This window comes from Manacus candei, unplaced genomic scaffold (assembly GCF_025592945.1).
Source record: "Manacus candei isolate 608988 ecotype Guabito, Panama unplaced genomic scaffold, ASM2559294v1 h1tg000037l, whole genome shotgun sequence".
Classification (NCBI taxonomy): domain Eukaryota; kingdom Metazoa; phylum Chordata; class Aves; order Passeriformes; family Pipridae; genus Manacus; species Manacus candei.
Genome location: NW_026138085.1, coordinates 3,070,738 through 3,092,968, shown reverse-complemented (window position 1 = coordinate 3,092,968; position 22,231 = coordinate 3,070,738). Strand labels below are relative to the sequence as shown.

The window sequence follows — 22,231 nt, the reverse complement described above, 5'->3', positions numbered from 1 at the left end:
GGGCTCAAGTTGGCTTTAATTAATTTAATTTTTTATCTCCCCCCCCCCTTTTTTTTTTTTTTTTCTGGTCTGTAATACTGAGGCGGAAACAACATCCCTGCAAATCCATCTTGCTAAGGGAGGTGAAACCAAGCCGGGTAATCCGGTGGTAAGGACAGCGCTCTGACGGGTAATGCAGTCGCACTTGCCTTGGAAGACGAGATATTTTATATATTTATATACCAAGGCAAAAAAAAAATAGCCATATATGTGTTTGCACAGGCTTCTGCCTGTCACAGAGTGGTCCAACCACGCATCTTATCTCATAAAGCCATATTTTGGCCCTTTTTTTCTCCCCCCCCCCAAGAAAGTGAATTTTAAGCACCGGGAGACAGTGATGGTTTCTTTGGAGCTGTTAGGATCTGCCATGTACAATAAATCTGTCTTAGTTTGTGGATTATTGGCCCAATAGACCGTAACAGCTCTGTCAGCCCCTCCTGGCGCGCTGTGTCCGGCGAGCTCAGCCTTTGGTGGGTTTTCCTGGTCTTTTTCTTATTTTTCAGCAGGAATTTGCTAAGGATTTTTCTGTGCCATGTGCGTGTACAGCAGCTGATAGGGAATTCACAGGAGCTCAGTGGCGTGCTTAGGTTTTGGGGTTTTTTTGCTTTTTTTTTTTTTTAATATATTTCCCCTCTGGAAAAACCCAAAGGCACAAAGTCCAGATCCCCAAAATAGGATGAAAAGGAGGGCAGAGCCATTGCTGCCGGGGGCTGCCTCCCCAAAACTTGTGCTGGTTGAGAGCAGGGATTTAGTGAGTGGGGTTTTACAGCTTTCCAGTAGGGTTTTCCCTGGATGGCCGTTGTTCCCAGTCCCCTGTACTTGATCCAAGCCCGGAAAAACAGGATTTCCCGGGGATGGTGTGGGATGGTGTGCTGGCCCCTCCAGCCTCCCTGGGCCAAGTGACACACTCTCCTGTCACCCTCAGCCTGATTTTGAGGCCGGCTGGGGGGACCTGCATCTGGTCTTGCCCCAGAGACAGTCCCACCACGTCCTGCTGCATGGGCTCAGTGTGGCCCTGGGGGAGGATGTGGGGTGAGTTGTGGGGTGCAGATGTAGGGCAGGACGTGGGGTACACAGTGATGATGGGGTGAGCAGCAGAGGGTGGGCGCAGGGTGCCAGAGTGGGGCTGCAGGCACAGGGCACAGCTGTGGGGCACAGGCTGCAGGCACACGGCGTGGGGATGCAGGTGCCACACCGATGCCATGGCCCGTGGGGGGATTAGATCTGTGCAGGGCTGGGGGGGACACGCATCCACCTTTGTCCTGGAGGCGGGCAGGAGGCGGCGTGTGGGATTTGGGACGGGCTGAGGGCAGGCTGAGCGCTCGGCGCCGTCAGCGATGGCCCGTCCGGGAAGGGGCGGGCGGGGGCGGCCCCGCGGTGCCAGGGACGGGCGGTGCCGCGGGGGGCTGCGGGCTGGGGATGCCTGTAAGTCCCCCCGGGCGCTGCTCTGGTCCCAACAGCTCCGTAATAAGCCCATTAAGAGCTCAGGGAGCCTTACACCTCGGGGGGCTGCAGCAGGGACTTGCACTGCTTCGGCTTAAACCCCTTGAGCCCAAGCGGGAGTGCCCGCGGTGGGGACATGAGGACGCCCGCGGGTCTTCTCTGGAGGCACCGATCCTGAATCCCTTGTGGGTGCCAGCTGCTTCTCTCAGGATAGTGAGGGCTGCAACCCTGGCACCGGGGTTTGGCTTTGTTGCATTGTTAAAATGCAGCATCGTGGTGAAGAAGTACATTTTTCCTCTGAAAAATCCTCAAGGGAGGATGTTCCCCCTCTGGGTGCTGCTGTTCAGAGTCGCAGCATGTAGGAGAAAGGTGCAGGGAGGGCAGGTGGGTCCATCCAGGGTGCACAAGGATGGGGAAGCCACGCTGGTCGAGGGAAACCTTGTCAAGAATTGCTGGGGAATTTTTCTACCCTTAACTTGGACGTGCCTTATGCCAAAAGTGCCAGAAACTGAAAGGAGAAATAAAACCCCCATGGATAGGTCTTTGTGAAACCTGTGGGATGGAAACAGCTGTGTCAGAGCACTGAGGGAGATGTTGTGGACAGTCCCTAAAATTCCAGTGGCTCATCCCAGCCACAAGGATGGGCTTCCTTTTGACCAATCCACCACCTACAAGACCACATCCCCTGGTGTTCCATCTCACTGGGAGATGGAATCTGTGAGGGATTCCTGCCCAGCTTGTTCCACAGCCCCTGCTCATCCCCCAGCCTTGCTCAGGCTCATCCTCCACAGATCCTGTCACTGAACGCAAGGTGCAGGACCCCCTGGCACGGGGAAGAGGGAGGAAGATGGGTTGGAGGAAGCAGCAGGTGGAGAAGAATGTCCATCATGAAAGCTGAGAGCAGTCAGTGGGAATATCACCCCTTTGGATGGGTGCCCTGTGCTCTGGGAGCTTCCCTCCCATCCCAGGGGCTTGCCAGTGCCACAGGAGGAGAGATGGGGATGTGGGTGTTGGGTTTCAGGAGGGGTGAAAACCCTGAGGGGATCAACCCCTTCTGCATGGGTGAGGGAAGGCAGTTCCCTTGCAGTGGCCACCAATCCAGCAGGAAGGTCCCTGGAAGGAGACTGGGGGATCTGAGCCCAGCCTGGGCTGGCTGGGGAAGGAATGGACCAACATGTGGCAGGCACCAACCACATCCAGCTTGTTCCTTGTCATTCCAGCTCACCACCTTGTTCCTCAGCTAAGTGAGGAAAGGCATAAGTATTGACATGTAACTCCAGTTTTAGTGTAGCCCCTGAAAGCTTGGGGCCAGGAAGGACCAGTAAGCCCAGACAGATGGTGACACCCTGCAGTCAGTCCCCTTCAAACCACATCTCCAGTCTCATAAGCCCTTTCCAGCCCCCACCATGTGGTGTTTCCTTCATGCTCCAGCTTTCCCAGGATCAGTCTTGTGGCTCTTCTCTATCTTCCTCTGTGTTGTGACAGGTTGTAGATGGGTTTTTCCATGGCTATTCTCCTCAAGGTCATAGAGTGAACCCCTGTGTTTCTTACTGGGAGTCCTGCAGCTCCCTCAGCTGAGGGTCTCCCCATCCTGACTCGTGCTGTGGCTGGTGATGATGACCCTTTCCTCCTTCCCAGGGCTCCAGCTCTGCTTTTTGACTGTCCTGGGGTTGGTTCTTTCAGATCTGCCAACTTCACCTGTGTCACTTGTGCTTTTTGGGTAAGGCACAGTGCTGGGAGTTAAATTGTTGTTGAATCATGCTTTGGGTTGGAAAGGACCTTAAAGCTTATCTTGTTCCACCCCCCCTGCCATGGCAGGGACATCTTCCACTGGACCAGGGCTTCCAAGCCCAATCCAACCTGGGCTTGAGCACTTCCAGGGATGGGGCAACCACAGCTTCTCTGGGCAACCCATGCCCTACCATCCTCCCAGAGAGGAATTTTTTCCCCCATCTAACCCTGCCCTGTGTCGGTTTAAACCCCTCTCCCCTTGTCCTGTCACGACAGGCTGTGGTGAGAAGTCTCTCTCCATTTTTCTTCCACACCCCCTTCATGCATGGAAAGGCCACACTGGGGTCTCGTGGCTGCATCAGACCCCCAGGGAAGGGACAATCCAAGTGTTCTCTAGCAGTACTGATGTCTTCTGTAGCCAAACTGGGACCTGACCAAAGAGAGGAGCTTGGCCTTGTTGGTACAACACCTCCTTGCTCTGCCACCCCATCAGTTTTCCTAAAGACTCTTCCCAGGAGAAGACTGCCCAGGAGTGCTGTTTTTCCATCCTCCCATGTACAGGGAAGGAAGATGCCCTTCCTCTTGGGCTGATTCCTGAAGAGGCATTAAGAACCAAGAAAGATATCCAAGAGAACATCTCCAAAGGAGAGCTTGGCTTGGGTCAGTCCATCACCTGTGGCCTCAGGCCTCGGGCACGTTTGCCCATCCAAGAGCACGGTGTGTGTTGGTGCAGGTCCCTTCCCAGCTGTGCTCCTGGTAGAAGGCAGGCCTTCTCCCTTATGACATTTGATCACCACTGAAGCCGATGTCACAGTGTCCCCCCCACCCCATCAGCCAGGATGGGGCAGTGCCAAAGCTCCCTGATCCCCAAGATGTGGTGCAAACCCTCCCTGTGGCTCCGCTCTCCTGGAAGATGAGTTGCTGTTTGCTCCCTGGGATCCAATAGGTACCGAAGGGAGGAGCACCGTCTTCCTCTTGATCCTGGGATGATCCAGTTTGCCCATTGCTTTGGGTTCTGCATTAACATGGTTTCCTTGACTGCCTTGCCCTTGAGCTTGGCTCGGGAGATCCAGGTCTAGTGCTATGACTGTCCCTCATGGAAAAGCTCAAGGAGGGGAGAAAGACAGGAGTGCAGGAATCCTGGGGACTAGTGAAAATCGGTGTCTGAGGTGCTCCCTAGGGTGAAGGAAAATGGTGGAACACCTGCCAAGAGTCACCAGTGCTGGAGGTGATGGCAGCAAGTGTCCCTGTCCTCTGGCACCTGCTGGCCTGGGCAGCACCCTTCCCTCTGCTCAGGGCTCCAGCTCCGTCCTCTTGCTTGGCATCTTCCAGTCCGCTCTCCTGTGCTGCCTGGAGTTATCCTGGGCTCTCTGATTCCATCCCCACTGCCTCCAGTAGGATCTGTCTTGGAGCTGGGGTCACCTGTGATGTCTCAGGGAAGGGGAAGCTCTTGGGGTGCACAGCAGTGAGCTTGGGCAGTGCTTGTGTCTGAGCCAGAGAGCACCAGGGTTTGCTCTGTGTTATTCTGGATTTAAAAGGGAAAAAAAAAAAAAAGGGATTGCTCTTTCTCAGTTCCTGCATTTCCTGAGAGCAGCCTAGCTCCTAGCTTATCTTCAGACAGCCTCAGGGGTATTCCCTTGGAGTTTGGGAGTTTAATCAGGCATTGCTGGGGCATGTGAACTCTGCGGCGAGTCGCCGTTCCCAGGGAGGGGAGCGCCTCTCGCAGATATTTGGGTTGGCGTGCCTGGGCTGGGGGCTGGGCTGGCTGGGAACGCGCTGCTGCTTTTCCTGGGGATGCGACTGGGAATGGCCGGGGGCGGGGGGGCGGTGACGACCTGCATGGCCGAAGGGGGGGGGGGTGGGAATTGCAGGCAGGATGCTGGCAGCAGCTGCGGGCAGGGTGGGGTCCCTTGGACACTCCTGTGGCAGGGCTGGCTGGGCTTCACTACGCTGGTTTGCACCTTTCATCCCCCCCAGCCCTGCCTCTACCACCTGCCTCTTTTCTTCCCAAACCCACGGGTTTTCCTGGTAGCATCCTAGGTTAGAGCTGCTGGTCCCCACCAGCCACCCTGATCCTGAGCTGGCACCCTCCTCCTGTCCTCCCCGGCCCTAATCTGACCAGTGAACTGGGCAGGGAATCAGGATCCCGGTGGAAATGCCCGACGCCGGGCTCAGCCTTGCCGGTGGAACCGAGGGCTTTGTTGCTGGCTCTTTCGCAGGCAGGATTTCTTTTTTTGGGGGCTGGATATATTTCTGGCAAGTAAAATGACGGATGCTCTGTTTCGTTTCCAGTGGCAGCGTTTCAGATTCCTTGCTCCAGGGCAGGAGCCGAGCGAACTCCGATTCCAGAGCAGCTCTGGTACCTTGGCAGCTTAAAGGCCACGGGGTTTGCTTGAATGACAAGCGGTGCCGAGCACGGGGAAAGCTCGGGAGAGGCACTTCTGTGCTCGTGCCCTCCATCTCTTGCAGGAGTGAGAACCCACAGAGGCAGGGGAGGCAGCTTTATGTTATCTTCCTGCTCCGCAGGCAAACTGGGGGGTGGTGGAAAGACAACATGGAGAAGGATGGCGAGCCCTGCCGTGTGGGGGTGCTCCCTGTGTCGCTGCCAGGGAGGTGGGGAGAGGCACAAAGTCTTGAGGCAAGGCTTGTGTCTTTTCCCCAGGAGCATCCTCTTGGATGCTCTTACCCCAGCTCTGCCTGTGCTTCCCCTCTACCCGGTTCGGAAGGATAGAATCATGGAATCATGGAATAGTTTGGGTTGGAAGGGACCTTAAAGCTCACCTTGTTCCACCCCTCTGCCACGAGCAGGGACACCTTTCAGCAGACCAGGTTGCTCCAAGCCCCGTCCAGCCTGGCCTTGGACACTTCCAGGGATGGGGCAGCCACAGCTTCTCTGGGCAACCTGTGCCAGGGCCTCAGCAGTGCCTCCAGAGCGATCCAGGTGCAGATCCCAGTGGCTGACTGAGCTGCATCCCACAGTGTTGGTGAGCCCAAACCACTGGGGAGGATGGGACCTGCCGGCAGGGCTGGCCTGCTGCTGACTGGGATTCTGCAGTGCTGGCAATGAAACGAGAGGGATGGGGGTCCACACCCCGGGTGGGTGAGGGCAGGATGGGGATCTGCCTTCCTGAGGCTCCCCAGCTTTTTTTGGCCTGTCTGGATGGACCTGAGACACCTGTGGGTCTGCAGGCAGGGCTTGATGTGGTGCTGGTCACAGACAGGATCTGCCTGTCCCTCACAGAGCTCCCCTGTACTTGCTTTTGGTGCTGGAAAGAACCCTAATCACTGCCTGCCCCCCAAAGCCCACCCCCCAGAACCTCTCAAGCCTCTCTGGCCCACTTGGGCTCACTGGAAGTGATTTCCCTGGGCACCAGGGGGAATGGGATTCCTGGGCTGGCCAGCCCCATCGCTGTGGTGAGTTTTGGCTGTGCTCAGCAAGGCTGTGGGGCTGGGAAGAGACCCACCCAGCTCCCTGAGGGCTGCGGGGTGCCTGACTGCCCTCTCCCAGAGCTGAGCTGGTTCTTCCCCTGCCAGGCCCTGGCCAAGCAGCCTTCCTCCTCCCCTTTCTCTTCTTCCTCCCGCTTCCCTCCCGCCAGCCAGGCCAAGCAAAACGTGGAGCTGACCAAAAATAACAACCGCCAGCAGATCCAGACAATGGATAAACCCCCGGTGAGGGCGAGGGCGACCCGAATCCTCCCAGAGGAAGACGGGATTATTCGCCGTCCTCTCAGACATCTGTCAATAGCTGCCGTCTGCGGACCCCGGCGGCTTTCCGACGGGGCCGTCGCCTTCCCGGTGGGAAAAGTGCTTCTTCCAAAGTGGTTGCCTTCCAGAGTGGGGATCATGGTGGCTTGGGATCTCACTACGAAGCACCACGAGGTCCTCACCGCCCATTAATGGCCAAGCTCAAATGCGCCGAGCTGGCCCCGGCGCTCTCAAGTGGTGACCCTGACACAGGCGCTGCCATGGGTGCACTGGCCCTTCCCACTGCAGGCTTTCCTGGGATCTGAAGCAGCCCCTCGGTGTGTGCTCTGCCACCATGGAGCTGCCTGGTGGCATGTGGAGGGATGAGGTTTTGAGAGAGCTGGGAGCGCAAGGGGACAGCTCCAGGCTGGAGCTGTTCTTGGAGGTGGCACTGATGGATTTGGGCACTACCAGAGGTGACACTTGGAGGTGGCATGAATAGATCTGAGCACTGCTGGAGGTGGCACTTGGGGATGGCACTAATGTATTTGGGCACGATTGGAGGTGGCACAAATAGATTTGGGCACCACTGGAGCTGGCACTTGTAGGTGGCAGGAATAGATTGGAGCACCATCGGAGGTGGCACTTGGAGGTGGCACTAATGGCTTTGGGGCTTTTCACCATCCAGTATTGCCACGTGACTGTGCCTACAACTCTTTTCCTTATTTTTAATTAACTCCTCATTGCTCTGCACCTGCCAGTGGGTCTCTCCATGACCTGGTTGTCGGTCAGACCCCCGGTAATTGATGCTGTAATCGCCCCATCTGTTAAAGGAGCAATTCACACGTCTTAGCTTGGCCTGGGCAGGCTGTATGTGGGTCTCCCCAGGGCAAAGGCATCCCTGGGCCCACCCCAGCTCCCTGGGGGTCCTGCTGGGATGCCCGTTGTTCCTGGCATCTGCCACCGGGCAGAGCCTGCCCCATCCACCTGTCCCCAAAGCCCTGGGGTCATCCCTCCTGATCCCCTGAACCTCACAGCCCTGAATCACCGAGGTGGTGGGGAGAACACCGGGAACTCTTTGGATCAAAGAGCTGGAGTCCCTCCAGGAGGGTCTGGGGGGGGGGCTTTGCAGAGGACAGGGGGGGTTCTGCTGGGCTGGGACTGATGGCGCATCTCCGGGGCGATGCCAAGCCGGGGGGAGTGGGCGAGCGGCAGAGCCGTGCCACGGCGCGTGAATGTCAGATGCTGCTTGGCTGCGAGCTGGGCTCGTGCGAGAGCAGATCTGTTCAATCCCATTTGGAGAGGGGGGGAGAGGCGGGGAGGTGGTGGTGGTGGGGGGGGGCCCTTCCCCAGGCTCAATCTGGTAGGTTTTAGTTACAGTCGTTTTAGGATTTGGGCAGCGAATTGGTGCAGCTTTGGCACAGGGGGGGATGGATGAGCACCGAGGCTGCCAAGGCTCCCTCATCCCCCGGAATTGGGGAAGGGGGGGGGTCGTGCAGGTGGGCGCAGCCCCCGGGCTGAGCCGTCCCCCGGCTCTCTGGGCAGCAGCTGGGCGAGCGGAGGAGGGGAGGAGGTGCCTGGCGTTGTCCGCAGGGCACCCGCAGCCCTGCAATGCTCGGGCGGACGCTTCAAATCGCGTTATCTCCATAACCGCCCGGCTCTGGCCGCTCCGAGTGGCAGCGGAGATAAGTGGATTTCCAGGGAGCGCCTGGTCGTCTGACATTTAAGACTCCTTAATCCGTAACCACCACCCTGCGGAGGCAGGACGCAGCCACGTTTCCCGGCCGGGGCAGCCCCAGGCACAGGTTGGTCCCCACAGTGGTGGCTCCAGCTGTGCCAGGGTGACAGGGTGAGGTTCAAGGATGTGCGTGGAGGCAGTGGTGTCCCTGGGGACATCCTCGTCCTCCCCTCAGTGGTAACCTCCTCGGAAGTCCAGGGCACACTGGGGATAGGCTCTGGGGTGTTTGCCGTGCTGGTGGATTGAGAAGGTCACTGCAGCCATGGGGTTACATGGGAAAAGCCACAGTTTGCAGGGAAGAATGTGCCCTTGCTGGATCCCTGGCGTAGGGAGCCTACCTGGGGAGGTGGCATCACCTCCTGCCTGCTCAGCAGGATGCAGCATGGCCTCACCACGCTGCCCTAAGGATGCACCTGGCAGGACACATCCTGGCCCTCGCTGTGTGTGCGTCCGGAGCTGCTCCTGCGGGGCATCACCGGGGCCGAGCGGCTGCCTGCGAGGAGGAGACGGGTGAAAGCCACTCTGTGCACCATGATGACTCGCCATCTGCTTCCAGGGCGAACTCCAGATGCTGGATTTAATCTTCCATAGCCTTTTTAATTCAGGAGTTGGCTTCTTAACGTCCCTCAGTGCCACCTCGGCAGCAGAGACGAGCAGAGCGGCTGCCACAACTGGCCCTCCGAAGGATGTTCTGGAGCACGGGAGATGAACTATCTCCGTGTGAGTTGCCCATCTGGCGACCTGTCATACCTTGACCCGTCATACCTCCGACTCCTTAAGCTGTCCAGGGTGAGCCTGAGCATTCACAGCACTGCCCAAACCTCCCCCAGGCCTGGAGAAAAGGTGGTGGGTGATGGTAACTTCCATGGCACATCCAGCAGTGGATTATCCAGCTGGACCAGTTTTCAGAAGGATGAACTCAAAGAGCAGAGCTCGGGGGCTATTGAGTTGACAGAGGTGATGGCTTGCAAACAACATCCTTGTCTTTGCCTCCGGGTGTTCCTGGTTATCAGGCACCGTGTTCTCCCTGGATGGGTGTCCCGCAGGGATATTCAGCCCTGGGAGATCATGGATTGATTTCTCTCTTGGTTCTCCTGCTGCTGGTGCCCATGTGGTCGGTGAGCGTGCAATCAGGGCCTGTTTCAGTTGGCCTGTGTCACCTGGTGGAGGGAGCAGCAGGTTTGACTGTGCTGTGGAAATGGGGCACCTGGGAGCTGGGTCGGGTGTTGTGGTGCTGGGGTCGGAGCTGCTTTGAACCTTGTTCTGGTGGTGCTTGTTTTCCTGAGCCTTTGACCTGGGTTGCAGCTGGACCATCTGACTCGTGATGCTGCTACAGGGCCGTGGTCCTGCTCTACTCTCTGGGTGTCTCATCCCAGGGTGTGTTTCAGACACCATGATGCCTCCAGGGTGTCTTGTCTCCCCATGCATTGCTCCCACCATGGTCCCGTGCTCCTGGCCATCCCAACAACACCTGTCAGGTGTTGACCAGGGTGGCTGAGGAGCAGAGGAACCACCTCCAGCGCTGCGAGGGGAAGGAACCTCCCGCTGCAGCCTCCCTAGACCTTCCCTTGGGATGCTTTGGAGAGGGACACATGCTGGTGGTGGGCACCCTACTTCAGTCTGTCCATGGCATGGCTGAGTCTGTCCATCCATCTGTCCATCCCTCCATCACCAGGGAGCGATGGTGGTGGTGGAGAGAGGTGGGGGCCATGCTGGGCTGGCGGCTGCATGGCGAGGAGGAGGAAGTGGGGACAAAAACCCGGCGGAGGGGACAATTACAGCCTTTCTCCAGGCTGAAAAGACGCCGGGGTCCCTTCCGTCCTCGTCCTCTGTCTGCTGAGGGCAGACAAAGCCACCTCCCCCGGTGCCCACCCAGCGCCCAGGGATTAGAAAAAAGGCGAATTTTGATTTTCCCCCTTTGTTTCCGGAGCCCGGGAGCAGCTCGGCTTCAGCTTTTGCTGCTTTCTTCTCCCTTTACGCCGTGTCTGTGCACGGCTGACCAACCGGCGTTTTTTCCGGGAGGAGCGTGATTTATTCAAAATTAAAGGAAAGCAGAAGTTCTCTCTTGAAGATGAGACTTTTTAGGTCGGCGGGAGCTGATGGCTTTCCAGCCATGCAGCAAAAACGCTGGGGAGCCGGCTGGAATTTGCAGCTTGTAATTTTTTTAGGAGAAGCGAAGCTTCTCTCCTGCTCCCCACTGACAGTGAATGGTGCCTGCAACTGGGGGGACTCTCAGTCCATTGGCTGGCAGGGGTTTCTCCGGGTGCTGGACCACCAGAGATGATCCTTTTGCAACCTTTATTTGTTTTGGAGTTGTTAGGACTATTGCAGCACAGTCCCCTGTGTGCAGTGTGCAGGGGAGCCCCAGGGCAGAGGAAGGGGGATGCAGGCTGGTGTGGTGCTGAGCGCTGGGGGAAGATCCAGGGAGAGGAGAGTCCCATTTTTTCCCCCCAGGACCATGGGAGAGCATGGCTGCCCTGCCCCATCTGAGCATCCCAAGCTGGTGAAAGGCAGGTCTTTGGGGTGACCCTTGGAGTCATGGAATGGTTTGGGTTTGAAGGGGCCTTAAAGACCATCTTGTTCCAACCCCCTGCCATGGGCAGGGACACCTTCCACTAGACCAGGTTGTTTCAAGCCCCATCCAGCCTGGCCTTTGACACTCCCAGGGATGGGGCAGCCACAGCCTTCTCTGGGCAACCCGTGCCATGGGTGCTGTCCCTCACACCGGGACACCTGGCTTTCAGACCCTGTGGGCTCAGCCTGGATCTGGCAGGGTGGTTCGTTGCAGGGGAGGAGCAGTGTCCTGCGAAGGGCTGGGAACCCCCTGGGTGTGGGTTGGGGCCTCCTGACCTTGGTGGTGTCCCCTTGAACCCTGGCGTCCCTCCAGGCTGCTAAGCTGCCCCGTGCAAAGACCCGGGCGAGGGAGCCCATCACGTGCCCCTCTAATGCCGCGGCCGGGACTAAGCACCTTCTGACAGGGACCCAGATGACGTGCCCGGCGCCTTCCCCTGGGATGGGGGCCGGAAAAGGGGCAGGAACGGGAAGGGGGGGGGGGACCTCGCTCTCTTTACTCGGGTCAATCATAAAGAAGGGATTAAGATCATTAATTCCTCCCCCCGCTGCAATTAACGACGGGGCCGGGCAGCGGCTGGCGAGGAGCAGAGATGTCTGCTGTGCTGGGTGGTCCCGCGGTGTCAGAGTCGGGGGGGACCCCCCTTTTGCGCAAACTAGGCGGGCACCCCCCGGCACGCGGGTCCGGGGGTCCCTGTAGGGGACAGTGCGGGGACAGCCCCATCCCAGCTGGCACAGCCGCGCTGTCCGGCGCCTGCCGCCGCGGTGGCCCCGGGGGCCGGAGGGCAACGCCGGGTGGTTGCAGATGGTGGGAGCTGGCGCAGGCAAAGCGGCGGCCGGGACAATGGCGGGATTGTGCAGTGGTGCCGCTGGCACAGCTCGGCACGGCTCGGTGCAGCGCCCCGTGCCAACAGCGGGCACTGCCTCGCGCCTCTGGGGCTGAGCGGGGCCACGGCGCTCTGTGCCCGCTGTCTCCGGGGGGGCTGCACCAGGTGGGCTGGGGTCCCTTTGTCCCACAGTGCCACCCACTGCAGCCGTGGGTGCTCAGGGGAGCCCTGCGCCAGGCTCTGCATCCATCGCCCCGGCTGGGGGGGCTGTGAGTGAGGGGCTCAGAGCTGCTGGCACCCGATCCGTGCGGCGGGGTGGGAAGGCTGGCTGGTCTGGCTGGCTCCAGAGGAAGATGGGAGCTGGTGGAGACGGTGACCATGCCGTGGCTTCAGCTGGTGTCCTCCCCACCTTTGGCACCTGGACCCCACCCCGTGGGGCTCTGGGGACGCCTCGGTGTGGCATCGAGCCCTACGTCGGCACAACTCGGCTCTTTGCCAGGGTGATGCAAAGCGTGCTCCTGGTTGTGGCTGGAGACCCCCCGCAGCCCCCCGGCAGCCACAGGGCGAGCAGGCAGGGTGGCAAATCCGGGGCCGATCCTGCCGGGCGCTTGGCTCCCAGCTGGGCGCGGAGCCGGGCGGAAGAGGCGCAGGGCCGCAGGAAAGGCGGCCGCGGGCAGGCGTGAGATAACACCCCCGGGCGCTTTATCTCACATCCTCCCGTCCGGTGCTTTTCCTGCTGCGCTCCCCGCTCCGGCCCCAGCGCCCCTTGCTTTTGGCACTGAGGTGTGACCCGTCCTAAGGTCTCCAGGGGCGGGTCCCCCACCTCCCTGGCACAGGGGACGGGTGATTCAGCTGCACGGCAGGAGCCCGCCCACGCTCCAAGCCCCCTTCACCCCTTTGGGGCGCACCCCATCTCGCTGCCACCCAGCATCCCCCTGCCTGGCGTGGGGCTGGGGAAGGGCAGCCCGTCCTGCCGCCGCAGCCCTCCCTCCCCACGTGGCCTGGCGAGCTCCCGGCTGGAGCCCAAGCCCTGCATCGATCCGCGCTGCATCTTAAATCCCGCAGCAGCTGAAGCAAGCGGTTTTCAGCGCCAGGGCGGGGGGGTTTCTCCGTGGGCGAGCCGGCTCTGGCACCGGAGTGAGACACCAGGGCTGCTTCCGCAGCCGGTACCGCGGTGGTTGGCGCAGGGACCTTGCCCCCATCGGCGTTTTAACGAGCTGGGTCCGTGGGAAAAGGTCCTGGGCTGTCACGGGGTTCCTGGGGTTGTACTGGAGATGGGGACCCGAAGGGTGATGGATGGGCAGGAGTGGGGTGTGGGGGGCACAAGGATCCTCCCCGCTCTCCTGCATCACCCCCGCGCAGGAGCGAGGGTCGCAGCAGAGCCCTCCACACATGGCCACATCCCTGCCTGGACTCCAGAGAGGAGGCTGCCGGGATAGCCAGGATGGAGGGACGGGGTAGCGGAGGGGCCTCCTCCCAGTGCCGCCCTCCCCCAGCTGCCGCCGGGGTGGGGACGCGGGTTCCTGCTCCACTAAGCCCTGCAGCTTTTCTCCTCTAAAGCCTGATTACTTGGCGGTGCCTGTGCGTGCGTGTGTGCTCGGGAGGGAGGAGGAGGAGGAATTTCACAACAACAAGTGTTTGCAGCCACTCTGGGCCCAGCTGCCCGGGAGTTGCCCCGGGGACAGTGGCATAGCGTCCGTTCCGGGAAGGCTTTGCCTGTCACCGCAGAGCCCGGGGCGCCTCCGGAGGGGCCGGGCATGTGGGCTGGGCACACCGGGGCATGGCAGGAGGTCAGCACTGGGGCTTGGAGGTGGATGCTGTGGCTTTTCATGGGGCTTGGAGGTGGATGCTGTGGCTCCCTATGGGGTTGAAGGTGGATGCTGCAGTTCCCTGTTTGGTTTGGAGCTGCAGCATCTTGGTGGGGTTTGGAGGCGGACACTATGAGTGCCCATGGGGTTTGGAGGTGGATATTGCAGCTCTTGGGGGAGTTGGGAGGTGGACACCATTGCTGCCCATGGGGTTTGGAGGTGGACACTGGAGCTCTTGGTGGGGTTTGGAGCTGGACACCCTGGCTGCCCATGGAATGTGGAGATGGACACCATGGCTGCCCAGTGGAATTTGGAGGTGGACACTGCAGCTCTTGGTGGTGGGGTTTGGAGGAGGGGGCTGTGGATCCCTGTGGGGCTTGGAGGTGGACTCTGTCGCTTTCCATGTGGCTTCCTTCCCGAGCCCAGTGCTGGCCCAGGGACATGATCCAGGAGGAGAAGGAGGACGAGGAGCAGGAGGAGGGTGAGGGGTGCAGCCCAGCCTGAGCTGGGTGAGCAGCATCACTGGAGGCCATGGGAGCCAGGATGCTGCCTCCGTGGCACCCGGTTGTGGGGACACTGGCGGCTGCAGGGTGGGAACCAGGCACCCCTTTCATGAGCTCCAGCTCCCAGCTCAGGAGCATCCCGCCGGCGCCTGTGGTCCCATCCGTTGTGGGGCCGCATGCCGCTGGAGCGGAGCAGGAGATGAGCCCCGTGACTTCCCTGGGGCTGCCGTCCCTGGGGGAGGAGAGCCAGGCACAGAGAATCTTTAAGCATCGCGGTGCCATTGCTACCAAGGCCAGGACTTCCCCTGTGACCCCCCACTTCTGTCTGGATGGCGACCCTTTTAGAGAGCAGCGGAACGGATCTCCACCGAGGTCCGTTCCCTGGAGTTCCTTTGTTCGCGGCGCTGAGACTTTCATGGCAGGGGGAGGAAGAGCCGCTTTGAAAAGCCCGTTGGCTCTTGCCAGCGCTAACTCTCTTTTCTTTTCTCCTTCCAGAGCCGCGTGGTGTGTCCCAGAGCCGCAGAGTATGTCTGTGCACTGAGAGTGCCCTGAGTCCTCCGCAGCCGGCGCGGGAGGAGACGCCCCGTTGATGCGCGTTCCCGTCTGAGCGTCCCCGGTGCCCAGCGGGCTGGTGCTGCCAGAAGTGCTTTGGGGGTCTTTTGCTGTGGCATTGGGGGTGGGGTTTGTGGGGGTGTTTTTTTCGGGTTTTTTCGTCCTTTTTTTTTTTTTTTTTTTTTTTTTTTTTTGAATTTTGGGGTTGGTTTTGCTGTTGTGCTCCGAGCACCATGTCAAATTCGGGCTCCCACCAAGACACTGGGAACAAGCCAGAGACGGAAAAAAATAACCAGGATGACTCTCAACCCCCCGTCAACTCCGAGAGGAGGAACAAAAGTGGAATAATAAGTGAACCTTTGAACAAAAGTCTTAAGAAGTCCCGTCCACTCTCCCACTATTCCACCTTTGGTAGCAGCAGCTCGGTAAGCGAACATTCAGAGAAAGGCAACCCCTTAGCTAATGGCAACGATGCGATTGTGGATAAAAGTCATTCTACCTCAAAGCACAAAAACATCTCTAGTATGCTGAGCAAATTAGACCGGATGTCGGAGCTCTCCTCAGAAGGACAGACCGCCCTCCAACAGTTTGCTCAGTCGACAGAAATGCTCAAAAGAGTGGTACAGGAGCATCTTCCTCTAGCAGGCGAGCACGGGACTGGTATCTCTGACATGGAGGCAGTCTCAGCTGCAGAGACAATGAACGGCCCCTCTGATTTTCCTTACCTGGGGGCTTTTCCCATCAACCCAGGCCTTTTCATTATGACCCCTGCCGGCGTGTTTCTGGCAGAGAGCGCGCTCCATATGGCTGGCTTGGCAGAGTATCCCATGCAGAATGAGTTGGCATCTGCCATCAATTCGGGGAAAAAGAAACGGAAAAGATGCGGCATGTGCCCGCCCTGCCGAAGACGGATAAACTGCGAGCAGTGCAGCAGTTGTAGGAATCGCAAAACTGGCCACCAGATTTGCAAATTCCGAAAATGTGAAGAACTCAAAAAGAAGCCTTCTGCAGCACTGGAGGTAACCGGCCCCTCTCAGGCACCCTAACCCCTCCTCGGGCTGCGCTCCTGGGTTCGGATCTTGCCCTAGATAATAAAACACCTGGTACTTCTTACTTTTTTTTTATTTTTCCCTTTTCCATTAACAGCTCTCGCAGTGAGATTTGTGCTCTGCCCAGTGCCCCCAGACCCCGTCCCCCCTTGCATACTGGGATTGATTGGTGTGGGGAGGAGGGCTGGGGTCTCTTCCTGGGGCACCTGGGCATGCTGAGCTCCACCCTCCCCTTTGCAGGAATGGGGGCTCTGCTGGGGTTTTGGTGGTGGTATCCCTTGTCCTGAGCAGATGGCAGCTCCCTGAGCTGGGGAGCAGTGTCTAACCCCAGGGGGTGGGGAGGCAGGGGGTGACTTTTTGGGGCAAAGCTCAGAGTAACTGGTGATGGTGAAACCTGTGGCTGGGGTGCAACCAGAGCCCAGCCCCTCAGCTCACCCTGCTCTGAGCAGGAGCACAGTGGTCCCTGGTTTTGGGGGTAAACTGCTACAGTGTGCACTGGGCAGCATCCCCTGTGGTGTGGCTGTGCCAGGTGTCCCATCCATGGGCCAGCAGCCATTTGGGGTGGTCAGGATGAGGCCATAAGGCACCAGCTGGATTTACCAGTGGTAGCAGTGCTGCAGTCCCCTCTGGCAGTGCACCTGCTTTGGCACCCAGCAGAGCTGGGAGCACCCCTGCTCCTGCTGGGGATGCCCAGGTGCCCTGGGGTGAGGTGCTGGGATGGTGCTTGGATTGTCACCACCCACCATGACCCAGTGTGAATGTTGCCCTTGGATTTGGAGGAGCTGTTGGGTTGGGGTGTCACCTTGCCAAATCCACGTGTGACATTCATGTGGGGACTGCAGGGAAAGCCCAGTTATTGTGTGAGTCTGAAATTCAACCTGGGGCCATGGGCAGCTGCTGGTGATGTGGTGTGGTGTGGGTGAGGGCTGGGTGCCCATGCAGGGATGTCCCATGGTGCTGCACACCCATGGGTGCTCTGGGCCTGTCTGCAGGGTCCCCAACGTGTTGTGCTTAAGCCAGGTTTGGTTCTTCTGTGAGCTGATCCCACCATCAGCTGTGCTTTGTCCTTCTGGTGAGCGCATCCCCAGAGCTGGCAGAGGCTCAAAAGTCACCTGGACATCAGAGCTGGATCGTGCATCCTGGCGTGAGGGCATTGCCCATCCTCTGGTGGTCCCAACACAACCAAAACCCGCCGCTCCCTTAGCCACGTTCTATGTTTTTCAATTAGCATCAGCTCTGAATGAATACTGAAGGGGAAAAAAAATCCATTTGGGCGGTGGGGATGAGGAGAGGGGGACTGTGTCTTTCAAAAACCGCTGTATTGCTAAATTATATTCTTGTTCTAATTTGCTGAGTCAGTGATCTGGAAAAAGGGAGAAAGGGAAAAAAAAAAAGTTCATTTCTTCCAAAGAGTCCTAAAGCGGGTCAATAGACTCGGAGCTCGCAGCAGCCGGAGGAGACGCTCCCTTCTCCCAGTGCTGTGCTGGGTCCAGGGGTGATAAATAGCACCAGGAGCCCGTGAAACAGTCACCCCTGTGACTGGCTTCTCCATCTCACGACTGGCTGAGAAACTGGGCCCACTGAAATAGGGCTCTTCATGTGGTGGAGTTGGGCCTCACCAGAGATGAGTCCCCGTCCCTCCTGGGCGCAACATTTGATGTGTTGAGGCTGAAGAGAGATGTTGTGCTGGTGGGGGTGGAAGCCTGGGTAGGTGTGGGTCACACCAGGGCATCACCAACCCTTTTTCAGGACAGATCCTCCCCTCTCTCACAATATCCACTTGCACCGTGTGTTGACCTTGATAGAGTTGAGCAAGACTGTGGCTGGGTCAGGGACACCGTGACCCCAGCTTATGTCCCAGGGTCACCTGGGTCAATGGCTGGGTTGTTAAACCTAACCCTATGTCAACCAGCCTTGGTCATATGTTGTGTTGGGCCAGTGCAGGGCAACCACCAGCACCTGCCTCGTGGTGGAGACCAGTCTGGAGAAGGCCAGGATGGACTGCTGGTCCTGGTGGGGTGCCATCACACCGTTGTACTTGATACTGGGACAGAAGGGGCCACTCAGTGGCCCTTTATATGGAGCTGAAACATTCACAGGCCTTTGTGAAGCATCATCCCCCTCTGTCAGGAGTGGTGCCATTGCCTGGGAGAAGGACAGTGGCTCTGTCCTGCCAGCCCTGTGCATCCAGAGGAACGTCCTCAGAGAGCCCGGACAGGGGCCGCAGCTGTGATTAAACATTGATCTAAAATCAAGCAGTAAAAAAAAAAATAGAATTAAACCTTTATGGCGGCATAAAAAAACGAGCTAAATCCCTCAGCCACCATTAAGCTTTATCTGCACATCTACAGGGCCTGAATAACCAGTTACTGCTGGTGTCCCACTCTGGTGGTGGCTGCCTGGGGCTCTGAGACCAGTGAGGCAGGTTGGGTGCTCGGAGCAGGCAGCAGCACGTCCCTGCACTGACCAGGCTCCTCTGGGCTCTTCCAGCCCCAGCAACCCCAGCTAATGCCGTGGGGACTGCTGGCCAGGTCACCCTGAGCTTGTCTGCAGAGCTGTAGGTCACACAAAGGCCATGAATAGTTGGGATTTGACTCAACAGAACTGTTCTCTATCCAGAGAAACTCTGATGAAGTGCCTTGAGGCCCCAGATAGCGCCGGTGAGGGTCATTGCCACCCTCACGTCGGCCTCACAGAGAGACCCTCACCCCAGAGGGCAAGGGGTGAGGGTTTTAAACTGAAAGAAGGTAGATTTAGGTTGGACTAAAGGTAGATTTAGGTTTAGATTTAGGTAGAAATGTGCTGAGGGTGGTGAGGCCCTGGCACAGGTTGCCCAGAGAAGCTGTGGCTGCCCCATCCCTGGAAGTGTTCAGGGCCAGGTTGGACAGGGCTTGGAACAACCTGGTCTTGTGGAAGGTGTCCCTGCCCATGGCAGGGAGTGGAATGAGATGATCTTCAAGGTCTCCTCTAACCTAAACCATTCTGTGAGTCTGTGATTGTGATGATGAGGGGGATCAATCCTGGGCATCCACATTAGAGTTGGTTGTCCAGCTTCCTTTAATAATGAAGGAGCAGAGGTGTTTATCAGACATCTCCTTTCAGACCCATAAGGAGCCCCCTCACCCCTTGTTCCTCTCTCCTGGGATGATGGATCTGGGCTGGTGGCCTTTGCTGGATAGTCCACCATGCTGTGCCACAGCCCTGTGCATTGCCAGGCAGAGGCACTTGGACCTTCCCCAGATGCCTGATTTTGTGTCACAGAGACTTTTGGAGAAGGGGTGATGCCTGCAACTTGTGGCTGCCCCGGCTCAGTTTGCCCAGAGGACCTGACAGGGGCCGGGAGCAGGAGCAGGAGTGATCTGTCAGCAGCCTGGTGGCACCACCAGCTCTTGCCCATTCCAGCCCTTCGCCTCCCTCCCCTTGCCCAAGCCCCGTGTGTGGGTTGTGGTGCCCATGGAAGTGAGCACGTCAGGGTCCCCCAGGGACGCTGCCCTCGTTACTCATTGAGGCTTGGTGGGTGTCTTGATCCAAGAGGAGGACCCAGTGAGATCAGTCTGACTCCTGTGTGGGGTTTGAGACCAGAATGTGGCATGGGTTTGACTCTTGGGATGCTACATGAGGTGTTCTAGGCCTGCATATGGGCTCAACACCAGGAGCTGGGGCTGTGTCCTCCCCACCCCATGGCAGCCCAGTGTGCTGTCCTGAGCCCATCACCACGGCCTGTGGCCTCTTCCCATTGGTGTCCCTTGCTTGTTTGGAGATGCAGGAGCTGAATGCAGGGCCCTCTGAGGGGACTGTGTGTCTGTCTAGCACGGCTTGGCCTTGCTTGGAGGCTGTTGGCACTGAGAGATGTTGTGGTCCTTGCATACTCCACCCGTGTTCCCATGAACATTGTGCAGGTTTTCCACCCCATCCAGCTGGGAAGCATCCCTGGTTCTCCTTCCAGAGGACCACAGTGCTGTTGGGGCATTGCCTGGAGGTGGCTTCAAAGAGGTCTCATCCGTTGTTGGGCATGTTGTTGGGTGTGAAGTTGAGCCTGGTGGGACTCATCCCTCTTCCCTTTGAGGTGCTGAGAGTTCCCTGCTGGTGCCCAGGGTTGCTGTGTTGGAATCAGGGTTGTTCATTGGGGCCAGGGATGATGTTCCCTGTGTCCCGAGCAGCTCCCTGCCTGGTGTCCCCAAGCCTGTCCAGCTCAATCCCTGCCTCAGTTTGCACCTAAATGCACTCCTAAACCCATCTGTTGGTTTGGGTCCCGTCCTGTGGGTGTCTGTCTGTCCATCCATAGCAGGGACAGTGGGGGCTGGCACCAAGGGGGCTGTTGTGCCAACCCCCCATGGCCTGACCATTGTGCTCACGGGAGGGGAAGTTGGGGGCTGTACCACTGTCCCAGGGACACGGGAATGTGGGAACATTGGCCGAGCTGCTGTGCCTGTGCCCTGCCAGAGTGGGAGGCTGGCAGTCGGGGGACCCCAAGATTCCCTCCAGCTGGCATCCTGGGTTGGAAATCTTGGGATACACGGCTGCACTGGGAGGTGCTGAGCCCGGGGTGAATCTGTCCCGAGGCAGCTGGCCGGGGTGCTGGGCTGGGGTGAGGGGTGGGTGCCCAGCCCTGCCGGACCCGACCTAACGCCTTGTCCCTTCTTCTTCTGTCCCCCCTCCCTGTCTCTCTTCCTTTCCAGAAGGTGATGCTTCCTACAGGAGCCGCGTTCAGATGGTTCCAGTAGGAACGGGAATCCCAAAGCTCTGTCATCCAAGTGCAATGTCACTGCTTGCTTGTGTTGTCTCAGGCAAGGGATTTTTGGCTGAAATGAATGGATGCACCTGTGTCTCTTTAGAACCAAAAATATTTTCTCGCAAATCTCATTCCTGTTTTTATAATTTTTTTTTTCTTCTTTTTTTTCTTTTTTTTTTTTTTTGCGTTCGTTTTAACATCTTCGAGTCCTAGTCAGACATTTAACTGCTTTTCAAATAAAAAACAAAAAAAAAATAATTAAAAGAAAAAAACAATGGATCTGTAAAGTACCAAGACTTAATAGACAGAGTATGGACAATCAGTTTCTTTCTGTGTTTTGGTGTTGATGTTGTTTATGTGTGAAAGATGCAGTACTTGTGTAGGGAATGTAAATTTACAGTAACCTTTTAAAATCTAGTTACTAATAAGCACTACTGTAATTTAGCACAGTTGTTTAATTGCACCCTCATTTATACTTTTTATTTGATTCTTTCCCATCATACAATAGAGTGGATAGTTTCTAGAATGCCTCAACTTCATGTTTATAAATGAGAATATGTTTAAAGCGATGTAGTATCCCTTCTCCTCGCCATTCACCTCTGGAAAGTTTAACCCACAAGAGGGTTGGTATAAAAGGTTGAAGAAAACAATTGCTACACAACCGGCGGAATTCCAAAAAAAAAAAAAAAGGAAAAAAAAAAAGAGTAAAAAAAAGTCAAAAAAAAAAAGTCATTGTTAGTTTATTAATATAGAACCAGAAATGCTGCGTACAGAAAATCCTCCTAATTGCAACGGTTTACTCCTAGAAGTAATTTTTGTAAACTTACGGAAGTTCAAATCAAAATAAACCAGAATATTGCAGGACCTGTGCTGAAGCAGTTACGCAAAGTGATATTTCTCTTCTGTTCACCCCCCGTCTCTCCAGCTCTCTCTCCATCATTAAATTGAAATGCTGTTTGTAATGTTTTAGCGATCCAGGCTGTTTTTGTGAATAAAATGAATGCATGTTTTGTGTCATGATTTCCAGCTTGGTTATTTCTCTCCCACCCCTCTGTCCAGCCCTCCGGGCCCCCCCAGTAGCCATGCTGGCCGAGGTCCCTGTGCCCCCACCTGCCCATGTGCCGTGGTCCTGCCGGAGCGCGGTGGGATGGGACGGTGTGATGAGCCGAGCTGGAGTCGCCCCGGCTGCTAAATCCCCACAGTTAATCCCAGCAGTGGCTGAGCTAAGCCAACCTGGCTCCTCCGGGGGATATTTCCCAGCTTGACCTGCCCAGAGTTTTACCCAGCGGCGCCAGTGCCATTGGTTTTGGTGAAATAATGTTATTAGTGGGTCACAGAGAACCTCGGCGAGGCTCGTTTGGTTGGGACAAGTCTAAAATGAGCTGCCAAAGGTGAGTGGGCTCTGGGTGGCTTTCCAGACTTGGCCCTGTGCTGGCACTGGGTCAGCAGGAACTGTCTGGGACAACCAGACGGGCTCGACCACGGACAATCCATCATGCTCACTGTTGGTGCTTTGGGTGCTGTGCAGGTGGGCTGGGTGCCTCTGTCCAACCC

The 22,231-nt window shown here is 57.5% G+C and overlaps 1 protein-coding gene across 3 annotated transcripts in view; it reads left to right on the top strand.

The window, feature by feature from the left end:
• The window catches only part of CXXC5 (CXXC finger protein 5), a 36,672-nt gene extending 14,975 nt beyond the window's left edge, over nucleotides 1-21,697 (top strand). For 2 of the 3 annotated variants that reach the window (XM_051793744.1, XM_051793746.1), the window contains exons 2-3: nucleotides 14,840-15,915; nucleotides 20,625-21,697. In XM_051793744.1, coding sequence (XP_051649704.1) covers nucleotides 15,130-15,915; nucleotides 20,625-20,669 — 831 coding nt within the window. In that variant the 5' untranslated portion in view covers nucleotides 14,840-15,129 and the 3' untranslated portion in view covers nucleotides 20,670-21,697. Of the gene's footprint in view, nucleotides 1-3,752; nucleotides 4,160-14,839; nucleotides 15,916-20,624 lie in introns of those variants that run through there. The other variant, XM_051793745.1, reaches the window with a different exon arrangement.
• The last annotated feature ends 534 nt before the right edge of the window (nucleotides 21,698-22,231 follow it).